This window comes from Mandrillus leucophaeus, unplaced genomic scaffold (assembly GCF_000951045.1).
Source record: "Mandrillus leucophaeus isolate KB7577 unplaced genomic scaffold, Mleu.le_1.0 Scaffold1433, whole genome shotgun sequence".
NCBI classification, from domain to species: Eukaryota; Metazoa; Chordata; class Mammalia; order Primates; family Cercopithecidae; genus Mandrillus; species Mandrillus leucophaeus.
In genome coordinates this window covers 235,889-248,719 of record NW_012101403.1, presented here as the reverse complement: position 1 = coordinate 248,719, position 12,831 = coordinate 235,889, and the positions used below count along the sequence as shown (strand labels likewise).

General features: G+C 36.9%; 1 protein-coding gene across 1 annotated transcript in view; it reads left to right on the top strand.

Moving 5' to 3' along the window:
* DNAH6 (dynein, axonemal, heavy chain 6) overlaps window positions 1-12,831 on the top strand; it is a gene marked incomplete at its 3' end in the record, with an annotated part of 288,388 nt that overhangs the window by 59,184 nt on the left and 216,373 nt on the right. Inside the window, exons 12-14 of the mRNA XM_011974268.1 lie at window positions 5,137-5,257; window positions 8,949-9,100; window positions 11,254-11,406. Of these exons, the coding sequence (XP_011829658.1) occupies window positions 5,137-5,257; window positions 8,949-9,100; window positions 11,254-11,406 (426 nt within the window). The remainder of the gene's footprint in view (window positions 1-5,136; window positions 5,258-8,948; window positions 9,101-11,253; window positions 11,407-12,831) is intronic.

Genomic DNA, 12,831 nt, shown 5'->3' with positions numbered 1-12,831 from the left:
GTATATACCCAAAGGAATATTCATTCTGTTATAAAGATATATGCACACGCATTTTCATTGCAGCACTATTCACAATCACAAAGACATGGAATTAATCCAAATGCCCATAAGTGATAGACTGGATAAAGAAAATGTGGTATATATACACCATGGAATACTATGCAGCCATAAAAAAGAATGAGATCATGTCCTGTGCAGTGATATGATGGAGCTGGAAGTCATTATCCTCAACAAACTATCACATAAACAGAAAATACCATGTATTCTCACTTATAAGTGGAAGCTGAACAATGAGAACACATGGACACAGGGAGGGGAATAACACACACTGGGACCCATCAGGGTGTGTGGAGAGGAAGAACAACAGGATAAATAGCAAATACATGTGGAGCTTAATACCTAGGTGATGGGTTGATAGGTGCAACAAACCACCATGGCATACATTTACGTATGTAACAAACCTGCATATCCTATCCTGCACATGTATCCTGGAACTTAAAATTAAATTGTTTAATTTAATTTTAAAAAAAGAAAAATGGTCAAAACTTATGATAAAAAGTTCATAAACATAGCATCTAAACATAAGAAAAGGTAGTCTACTCATAAGATTAATGAGAATTAAAACTGAGATATAATTTCTCAACTATCAGATTAGCAAAATTAAAAAGTATACCAACACTTTCTGGTGATTACCCTATGGGTAAATAAACGCTCTCACATTATGCTTGTGGGAATGCAAAAAATAAAAGAACATTTTGCAAAATAAAACTATACATGCATTTACCTTTTGATCCAACAATACAACCTTTAAAATGTATCCTAAAAACATACGTTTTCAACAATACATAAGTACATATGCACTAGATTACTTATTGCAGCATTGTTTATGAGTGCAAAATATTGGAAACTACCAAAATAGCCATGTGTAGAAAAATTATTGAATAATCTATGGTATATCCACACAAAGGAATACTATGCAACTGAATAAATGGATGAAGAAGTTGGTTATTAATTAATATAGAGTGATTTCCAGGACATATTGTTAGATGGAAAAGGCAAAGTACAAAAGAATATCTATAGTATACTACTGTTTATGTCAGAAGTAGGAAGGAAAGGGAGATAAACCAGAAACTAAGGAAATTAGTTACCTAGAGGAGGTAATGTGAATGGTGTAGGAAGAGTGAGGAAGGTGGGTAAGAAGTGAAAAAAATGGGAAAGTGACTATTTTCTGAGTATACCTTTTAATATAGTTCTAAAAATAATCAACAAAATGGAGAGCAAAACTCTAAAACAAAATACAAACAAAAAGAAATAAACCCACATGTATTTCAAATGAAATACATAACCACACTAAAGGAATGGGGGAAAATAACTAAACTAAGTAACTTTTGAGTACAGTATTTTGGCCATGTACCCTGAGGATGAAAAACCACCATAACTGCAGTAAATACTGAACTCTGGTTAGTAGGTTTGTTTTTTGCAGTGGTGTTAGTGTATTAGCAATGCTGAAACTACTTTCTGTGTATTTTATTTAGACTTGAGCAAAACAAATAAATGTATTGTGAATGATGAAATGAGGTTACTCATCCTCAGACAGGGAGTTACAAATATGGGAGAGGGAAGGCTGGAATGAACCCTATGTTATTGCATTGGAATGGAGTTGTGAACTCATGGATTTTAATTGATCTTTAGAAAGATAAAGAAATGTGTAGGGTTTCGTGATTGTATGTGGGGTGTATGTGTGTTTCCTAGACCTGTCTGCTGAAATAGCCTACAAGCAATGACATCCCAATACCAATGAGCACATCTAGTATCCACTTGTTAGTTTCTATATATCATTCCCAATTGAAAGGAACTCTCTTTGTTCTTTTTGCAGAACTCTCTTCTTCAAGGGGTGGGGCAGGACAGTACAATATGAGCCTTGAGAATATTATTCAGCTAAAAAATAAGAACATGCCCAAATAACAATGGAGACATGTAGAAAAGACAAAAAGCCACCTCGAAGGGTCTCCCTGGTGAGAGGTGAAGCCAGCTGGACTTCCTGGGTTGAGTGGGGACTTGGAGAACTTAATTTTGTCTAGCTAGAGGATTGTAAATGCACCAATCAGCGCTCTGTGTCTAGCTAAGGAATTGTAAATGCACCAATCAGCACTCTGTAAAAATGCACCAATCAGCACTCTTTGTCTAGCTGAAGGATTGTAAATGCACCAATCAGCACTCTGTGAAAATTCACCAATCAGAGCTCTGTGTCTAGCTAAAGGATTGTAAATGCACCAATCAGCACTCTGTAAAAATGCACCAATCAGCACTCTGTAAAATGGACCAATCAGCACTCTGTAAGATGGACCAATCAGCAGGATGTGGGCAGGGCCAAATAAGGGAATAAAAGCTGGCTGCCCAAGCCAGCAGCCACAACCTGCTTTGGTCCTCTTCAACACTGTGGAAGCTTTGTTCTTTCCCTCTTCACAATAAATCTTGCTGCTGCTCACTCTTTGGGTCTGCACTACCTTTAAGAGCTGTAACACTCACTGCAAACGTCTGCAGCTTCACTCCTGAAGTCAGCAAGACCACGAACCTGCTGGGAGGAACAAATAACTCCGGAAACACCATCTTTAAGAGCTGTAACACTCACTGCAAGAGGCTGTGGCTTCATTCTTGAAGTCAGCAAGACCAGGAACCCACCAGAAGGAACCAATTCTGGACACACTGGGACAATTTGATCAGCACCAAATCCCTTGAATAAAATGAGACTATATGAGTCCATGTTGTGAAATAATGAATTAACTAACTAACTAATTGAACGAGTGAGAAGAGAAAGTTTTTCCTTTGGTTGAATGCAAACAAATGTAGAAAGAAAACACAATTAGAAAATTCACTGCAGAAGCCATCAGCAATCAGCAAGAATCTCTGATGTGTACTAAAACGGGTACACAAAAGTATGATGAGAAATGGAGTATTTACATAACCTCAAATTCTCTGTCTATAAGCTACTTATTGCTTTCAAAGGGAAAAATAGTTACAGTGATAAGTCTGCCAAGCACTTTTTTAGCCAATGTGTTAATATTACCAGTAATGAGACAAATCTACAAGTGCCTTGTGAGATGCTGCAAAGAACATACATCAGTTATGTGTTGTTACTGCCAAAAATTTAAATCTGAGTCTAATAATGAGTAAACATAAAACACACACATGCACATATACACATAACTGAGGTACCTTTAAAAAATGTGAAGGTCATGCGAGGCAAAGAAAGATTGAGATATTGTCCCAGATTAAAGAAAACCAGTCGGGCACGGTGGCTTATGCCTGTAATTCCAGCACTTTGAGAGGCTCAGGTGGGCGGATCACAAGGTCAGGAGTTCAAGACCAGCCTAGCCAAGATTGTGAAACCCCGTCTCTACTAAAAATACAAAAAAAAAAAAAAAAATAGCGTGGTGGTGGGTGCCTGTAATCCCCACTACTCAGGAGGCTGAGACAGAGAATTGCTTGAACTCGGGAGGTGGAGGTTGCAGTGAGCCGAGATGGAACCACTGCATTCCAGCCTGGGTGACAGAGCGAGACTCTGTCTCAAAAAAAAAAAAGAAAGAAAGAAAAAAGAAATCCAAAAAGATATGAAAAGATGCAATACATGATCCTAGGTAGGAAAGTAGACCAGAACAAAAAATGTTTTTCCCTTTTACTATGAAATTTGGTACTGGAACAAATGGTAGAATTTGTATGAGGCTGGTAATTAGGTAACAGTATTAATATTCAAGTTAATTTCCTGATTTGGACCATTATACTGTGGTTATGTAATAAAATGTCCTTGTGTTTAGTAAGTAACCCCTGAAATATTTAGGAGTAAATGTGCCACATGTCTGTAACCTTCTCCCAAATGGTTCAGAGTATAATAATAGGTATATAGAGACAGACTTATAAAGTAAATATGATAAATTGTTGAAATTTAGGGAATTTTGGTGACAGAAATATGAAATTCCTTGTGTTATTCCAGTAACACTCTTGTGAATCATACATTATTTCAAAATAAAAATGTTTTGAAAGCATATTTTGAACATTAGTGGGGTTTTCCACTTATAAGTCTTATATTGTTTCTAGCACCTGCGTGATGACATATCAGAGATACTATTTAGTCAGTTCAAAGGAAACATAGTTTAATAAAGTTCTTTTTCAATGTTTATTATAAAAAAAGAACAGAAACATTCTGGAATATTCATAAAAGCCTATTAAAACAAAATAAATGAACAAATAACTAAATGTAGACATATAGGGCATGTGCTATTCTTTGTAATTAAATTTTCTACTACCGCAAGGCATAACTGAGTCACTTTCCCTAGCATTGGCGTGTTGGATGTGTGCAATTCCATTGATCACCTCTAGTTTTCCTGGGACAAATTGCAGGCTTTTACAAGTCTTGGTAGAAAACACAAGGAAAAGGTGTGGAGCACAGCCAAGTAGGCATGGACCAAGACCAACAGCAGGTGAATCCTAACTGCCTTTCATAGACTTTGAACATATGATAATATATGTTGACACAGTTATTAAAGGGACTGAAATGATTAGAAATCATTGTCTTGGTTTAAAAAACCAAGTGGGGAAATATGGGTTAGAACCGAGTTTAAGAGAGGTGAAGAAAAAGTTTTTATTATGACAAAGTATGAAGGACATTTTGGAATAAGAGACTGACTTATGCCAAGGATTTGATAGTAAGATTAAGCAAGCAATTTTGTGAGCATGCTAAACAGGTTTGCCTTTATTCAAAAATACTTTGACATAAAATATGCAGTTGGGAAAATAAACAAGAATTGCCTCTTTGCCATATGTTTACTATCGATGTATAAGCTCACCGTGAAGCAGAAACAAATTATAAGTGTGTTTCCTTTCAGTCACAGGAATAATTCTTCAGAAATCAGGTTTAAAGATGAATTTTTTTTTTTATTTCATAACAATTTCTTCTTGAATCCATGAGTTACTCCTTGACATCAAGAATGTATCTTCCTTCATTCATGTTTCCCAAATCAAAACATACTATTGGGCATAGAGTATGTGTGCTTGCTTGTTTCTTTGTTTAGTTGTATTGAATTAAATTCTGCTTAACAAAAATATGGTCATATTTGTCTGCTTATTTATAACATTTAGGAAACCATTCAGGCAGCATTTGAATCGGCCCGCCTCTATGCAGCTACCTTTGAAAAGTTCCAGCTATTCTTCAAGGAAAATGAAAGTCTTGATTTACAAGCTCTTAAACTTCAGGAACCTGGTAACTTGTCCATTTGTACTTACTAATTATTTTTTTAGGGATATGAGATTTGTTGTCTTTTAGGATTCTGTTTGGTGGTGTTTGGGGACACAAATGGTAGCCCAAAAGAGTTGGCCTGACAAAAGGCAAGAGTTAATTCATTTCTAGGTTATTTTCTATAGAATTACTTTTTTCCTTTCTCCTTATTCAGTATTACTGTTTTATTTCAGGATATTATGGAAAGCAATTCCTTCCTAATTGCTGATCATTTAGTTTAAAGTTGTGTCGGTGCTAAGAATATATAACCTGCATATGAGAAGGAGTTGAAAGGAATGGATATCTCTACCAATTCCATTAAATAAAGTTTACATAAGTTTTTCTATCTCAGGAACTTATTCTTTTTTCTTCTGGGACTACATTAAGATCTGGTGGGTGTGAATCAACAACTCTTAGTCATGAAATTAGACCTGGGGAAAACTATTTTATTTCACTAATACTATCTTTAACAAAGGAAGATGATCTATAATATCCAAGTGCAATTTCAGGCAAGCAAGTTCTCAGAAAATTATAAAAAATAAGTATATTTGTTTGCCATTTTAAAACATCATGCATGTCTTTCATATTTTTTGTTTCATGAGCTTTATTTTCTTATATATAAATATAATTACTTTGATACTTTGCTCTATGAACCAGCACTAATTTTTTGTTTTTGTATTTATGTTTTTCTTTCAATTCCTTATTCTTTAGTATGCTGAAGCATTTTAAAGTAAATTAGACACTGCATTCTTAAGTTAAATAATTCAATAGGCATCTCTAAAACATGTTTCTACAGAATGACCTCCCCCCCACTGAAATAGCAATTCCTTAATATCTTCACTTACTCCATATTCAAAATTCCCCAAGTAAAGCAGCTTCCAGCTGATTTGGCCAGGGATCAAGTCCAAGATCAGGCATGGTATCTGATTGTTATGTCCCTTAAATTTTAAAAATCTGAAACTGACTCCTTTTTTTCAAGATACTAAGTTGTTAGACCAACATGGGGCCCCAATTTAGAAAGCAAAATTTAGACAAGCCTACTTCCACTGTTCTTCGGCAACACGATCACACGGAGACTTAGTGTGTGCTGAACAGAAGCACACTGACAGGGACGTGAGGACATGATGCCTCCTGCGCTGGCATCACAGTGGCAGCAGGCTATGGAGCCTGGAATTTTGGCACAAGAAGGAGGCCTGATCAAAATAGCCAGTTCTAATCCCTGAGCTCTTCTACTCATATCCTGAGCCCAAGGCTTCCTAGCCTCCTGCTACCACAGTCCTCACATTGAATAACTGTGATCCCTCAGCAAGTTCCCATCAGGGTACAGTCCCCTGGCTCCCAGGTTGCTCTTCAGCAAGTCCTACCTTGTCTTGCTGGTCCTGCCTTTGAAACCCAATCCTGGAACCAAGTCTCCCAGTCCCAACACTCTGATGGCTGCGACTTTGGAGTACCTTGGCCTGGACTCCTAACCTCTGTGCTCCTCCTCTGTTTGGAACCCCTCAGTACATCCTAAACCACTAAATCCAATTGTTTGCCAGAGGCTTATAGAGATGGGCTTTGCCCTTGGATATCACCCTTACCTGTTATTTTATATCCTCAAACGACTACAACATTGCTTAGCACATATTGTAGATCCTTAATAAATGTCTAACTGAACTTTTAACCAGGCTGCTCCCTGTCCCACCTCAGAGAACGACCAGCAGATGGGTTCTGGCTTCCTGACAAGCAGCCACATTTCACCACCAAATTCCTATAAATGTCAGCATTTACTAATAATGTCTACACTTAACTGAGCACTTACAGCATGGTAGATACTGTTCTAAGTAATATTTAGACATTTCATCCAATCCTCACAATTCTGAGGAGAGCATTAGTATTACCATTTTATTAAAAAAAAAAAACAGATCAATAGAGATAAGGTAACTTCAAGATTAAACAGCTAGTGAGCAGTTCAGATCTAATTTCTCTGACTTGAAAGCTTGTCTGCTTAACCGTTTTACGTACTGCCTCTCCGCGGTGGCTCACACCTGTAATCCCAGCACTCTGGGAGGCCGAGGTGAGTGGATCACGAGGTCAGGGTATCAAGACCATCCTGGCTAACATAGTGAAAACCCGTCTCTACTAAAAGTACAAAAAAATTAGCTAGGCATGGTGGTGGCCGCCTGTAGTCCCAGCTACTCGGGGGGCTGAGACAGGAGAATGGCGTGAACCCAGGAGGCTGAGCTTGCAGTGAGCCAAGATCTTGCGGCCACTGCACTCCAGCCTGGGGGACAGTGCAAGACTCCATCTCAATAAAAAAAAAAAAGAAAGAAAGAAAAAAGAAATCGTATTTCCCAACTACTGGCTTTAATCTTTTATTCCTTTTTGGCCATGTGGCCATAGCCCAGTCATACGACCTCAATTGATATCAATTTCTTTATCTATAAAATAAGAGTTTTGGACCAAATCAATGGTTCTGAAAGTTGTGTTCATTGGCACTGTTCTGAGGGATAATTACATGATACCATGAAAAAAGATGGTGCTCAAATAAATTTGGAAAATACTAAACAACGCAGCATTATACAGGTATCCTTACCATGGGACTTATCAGAACATGTAACATTAATTTAGTCGACTTTCAAAAATACACAAATCAAAACCTTCTGAAGTGAGTAAGGGAGATAATTGCTGTTTCTGTTTTATATTATGAGGTAGCCGAAGCTCAGAAAGACTAAGTGACTTTCCCAAGGCCACACATGGGTGAAAGACCTGAGCTCAGGTCTTCTAATACTTTCTCTGGTGTGTTCTTTATACTATATCAAACTACTCCTTATAATTAGGAGAAGAGATAGCATGAGTAAAGGCAGGAAACAGTAGCCTTTTCTCTTTGGGGTGGTGGAGGAAGGTTATGGAAAGAGGAAAAAGGGCAGACAGTAAGGAAATCAATTTGACCCAAATGTAGGAGGTAATTAGAAATAAAATTAGCTAAATTTTTAGAGGCCCAGAAGGTACAGCATTTTGAAAGAAAGCAGAGAAGTTTGGAATTGTATATGCATTAGAGAGAGAGCTATTTTTGTCTGATAGTATGATGAGAGTGTATTCAAGGATAATCAGGTTTCCATTGGTTCCAGATGGATTGGATGAGGGAGAAAATAGAGGCAAGATCAAAATGCAACTACAGCATATGCAAATTGATAAAGGCCTTGACCATGATGTAGGGTGCAGGAATGGCAGAGAGATGTGTTGGAAAGAGGAACAGAGATAATTTTAGCTATGTGTGATCTCTTATGTTTCCAAATTTGTTGTTTATATTCTCAAAATGCTTTACTTTGAGATACCACGTGGGAGAGAACATTTAGATTAAGCTCAACTTGAAACCAACCTAGCTCTGAAATCTACTCAATTCCAGACTAGATTCTCTAATGCACTTGCAAATTATTTTCATCTGTCATCTCTTCATAGGAGCCAGAAGATATATTTACATTATAAAATATTAGTTTCTTTATCACAAGAATAAAATACTATAAAGCAATCCAAATTAGCGTTTTAAAGTTACATGAGATACTCTAACTACAGATAATAACATTATACATATATGTGTAAATGTATCAATGCAATGATTTTTAATATATTTTGTAATGATCTTTTAAAATCCAATGTGGTATATTTTATGATTTATGTGAATTTTTTTATGTAGATGTTAACTTTTTTAGTCAGCAACTGGAAAAATACCACAAACAGCACAAGGACGCAGTAGCTCTCAGACCCACCAGAAATGTAGGATTGCTGCTCATTGACACTAGGCTGCTAAGAGAAAAATTAATTCCATCACCTTTGCGATGCTTAGAGGTAACTATAAACTAGGAAAAAATTTAATTATTCCTCTACAATTATTTTATGATTTTTCTACTGCACAAAAACCTATTATTTATTTTATAGTATTGCAAATATATAAATTAACATAATACTATTGGACATCCTTAATTTCTAAGAAAAGCTCTATAGTCTTTTTGTCACAAGCAGAATCAGCTTTTTAGATGAGATAATGGAGGGGACTGCAGGACTCACACTGGCCTCTTGCTCCTCCTCCATTTTCTATTGTCGGAGCATTTCAAGACCTGCAGAGAGGATACTACTATAACAGCTTAATATCCCAGAGGCAGTGATGGTTGATTTTAGACCACCAAGATCAAGTTTAGGAAATCATTTTCTGATCTGGAATTGTCCCTACAGGTCTAATTATGTTTTGGTAAGTTATAGAACTAGGGAAATTTCTGTAATAAGTTTCAGAACCAATACAATAACTTCCTTTGGAGCCAGAGTATACTTGTATCTTCCCAATGCCCACAGAGAGACAATGATATAAAACAGGGATTGGAAAACTATAGCCCACAGAGCCAACCCAGCCTGCCTCTTGTTTTGTATATGGTTTTATCGGAACACAGCCATGACAATGATTTACATATCATCTATGGCTGCTTTCTTCCTAGAAGGACAAAGTTTAGTCGTTGTGACAGAGACTGTATTGACTGCAAATCTAAAATATTTACTATCTGGCCCTTATAGAAAACATTTTCTGGCTTCGATAGATGATAGAAGATAGAGCACTGTATCAAAGAGTGCAGACCTGAGTGTTAATATGTTCTGTTATTAATTAACTGTATAGTATTGGTCTTCCTTCTAGAGTTTTATTTCTTCATCTGGTAAAAAAAAAAAAAGAAATATATATACACTTATTTATGTATATATAATTATTATATAACTGGAGCAAATTTAATTCAATTTCAACAAGCATTTTTTAGCTACTGTATGCTCAAGAAATATTTGGGTATAAATTTACTGTAAGCCCAAGAATACTGAGCTCAAACTGGCTTAAGCAATCAGAAGAGTTATTGGCATATGCATCTAAAAAGTCCAGAGTTTGGGTCAATATCAAGGAGGTATGATCTAGTAGCTCAGTGTTGTTACCAAGGAACCAATTCTTTCATTCTTTTTCCTGAACCTCCTATGTGCAGGCTTCATCCTAAGGCATTTGTGAAATGATCGTCAAAAGCTTCACAAGCCAATTATTTGTTTGTATGGAGAGAGAAAGAGAAAGATTGGGGTTCTGAGTATACATCTCTCTCAGCCATAAATAAAAGTGTGGGCCTTTATCTGATTGAATCAACTAAAGTCAGAGGTTCACACATGATATGGTTTAGCTTTGCGTCCCCACCCAAATCCCATCTTGAATTGTAATCCCCAGGTGTTAAAGGAGGAACCTGACAGAAAGTGATTGGATTATGGGGGTGGTTTCCCCCATGCTGTTCTCCTGACAGTAAGTGAATTCTCACAAGATCTGATGGTTTTATAAATCATGGTTTTTCCTGCACTGTCACATACTTCTCCTTCCTGCCACCTTGTGAAGAAGGTGCCTTGCTTCCCCTTCACCTTCTGCCATGAGTATAAGTTTCCTGAGGCCTCCCCAGCCATGCTGAACTATGAGTCAATTAAACCTGTTTCCTTTATAAATTACCCAGTCTCTGGCAGTTCTTTATAGTAGTGTGAAAATGGATTGATACAACCTTAATCTGATCACTTTGACCAAAAAAGCCATGCTCCTGTTTGCCAAGTGATCAGTCAGACTCCATATTTGCTTCTGAAGGAGAGATCAGTTTCCCTCAAACTGCATGGCTGGCACCCAACATGAAAAGAGTGGGACTGATGCTGAACAGGGCAGCACAATGTCCACTACATAGGATGAAGAAGCAGAAAGCATACTTGCAAGATATTAGAGCATTTATGGAAAATTTTTGGTAAGCTGTAGAAATGATCTTCAAAACCTGGCCTTCCTGTTTTCACACTTAACTAGCAGTGATTTAATGAGAAAAAAGTCTCTTCGTATGCACTGCTGCTTCCAATACCTGCTGATTTAACGGATGTCCCATTAGGATTTGTCTAAAATATATAATAAAATGAAAATATTCAATTATTTACAGTTCACATGTTATTTTCTTTCTTAGGTGCTAAATTTTATGCTTCCTCGTCAAAGCAAGAAAAAAGTGGATGCCATTATCTTTGAGGCACAAGATGCAGAGTATAAACTTGAGTTTGTTCCAACTACTACCACAGAATATGTTCATAGCTTATTATTTCTTGATGAAATTCAGGAACGGGTGAGTTGATTATCTCATGTAACTCAATATTCCAGATCTTGTAGTAGGAAGGAAGACATAGTACAAGAAAAAGTGAAGGACTAAAGGGCGAAAGACAGCTGTCAAAATATCAGAAACACTTTCAAAGTAAGTGGATGTTCTACATCACAGGAATAAAGCCAGCTGACAGTTATCAGACTCTTACAGTCAGGCATCATATTACATTTTCTACATGTATTACGTTTTTAATTCTCACAAAAGCTTAAGAAGTGTTGATGTTTATCCTCTGCAGATAAGGAAACAGGAACCAAAACGGGATGTGTTATCCAAGATCACAGACATGTATGGATGTGAAAGAGTTAGAATTTAGATTTGAGTTTCTTTGACTGCAAAGCCAATGTTCTCAACCATAGTTTATTGGAATTCCAATTTTTAGTAAATGGTAATACCATTATAATCTAGATATTAATCATAATGGAAGTCTGACTGCTTAATAGGAAACTTACTGTTAAGAATGAAAGAAACCCAACACAAACCTGCTTAAGTGGGGAGGTGGAGGTGGGGAGAAAAAAGTGGATATGGGGACTCAAGTGATGCAGATGGAATCAGGTCTCTGTTTTTCTCTCTTATACACACACTCTCTCTCTCACTCTCTCTCCTTTGCTCTTTTGCTTCTTTTTCTCTGGAAACTTAGTTTCCTCCTCTTAGCCTCTTCCCTGTAGGAAGCAATCTAGCATTTGGCTCCAATGGTTTTTTTCATAAACTTTCATTCATATTAGGTTGGCATTTAAAATATAGATAAATTATTTTATTAAATATCTGAAAATTGAAGAAATGTTTCAATTAAAAAAGTAAACTGAATGAATGTTATATAAATTATTAACCAAATTAATAAAAATGCTATTTCACATGACTACAAAAGTAACAGTGTTTCTCATTTCAAGAAATCATGCCTTCTCAAAAAGGCAGATGGTCGTGGTTCTCCTCAGGTTTGCTTATAAATTGTCCCAGGAGTCTAAAGATGTGAATTACTTATTATTGTTTGTATTCATTAAGTCACTTCAAACAAATAACCCAAACCCACTTGAGAAAGCTTAGGCCAAAATAGGGATCCCACTTAAGGATTCAGGGGTGCTTCATGGAACTCCCAATCAAGAATGTAAGTAGGCTCAGGAACTGACCAGAACCTGGAATAGGACAGTCACAGGAAGCCCCGGTAGTCCTTTCTTCCATCTCTGCTCTCTGCATCTCTCTGAGGGTCTGCTTCACTTCTCTCCCTCTGCAGACAGCTACTTCTGCTGCTTCTTACCACAGCAGTAAGCATGGCCACCAGCAGCTCCCAAACTATAGCTTGCAAGTCTAGCCAGTCGGCAAGAAAGAGATAATCTCTCTTTTTCAATATTGATTCTAAAGGTCTAGTAAATTGATTCAGAGCTCCTATGCTGT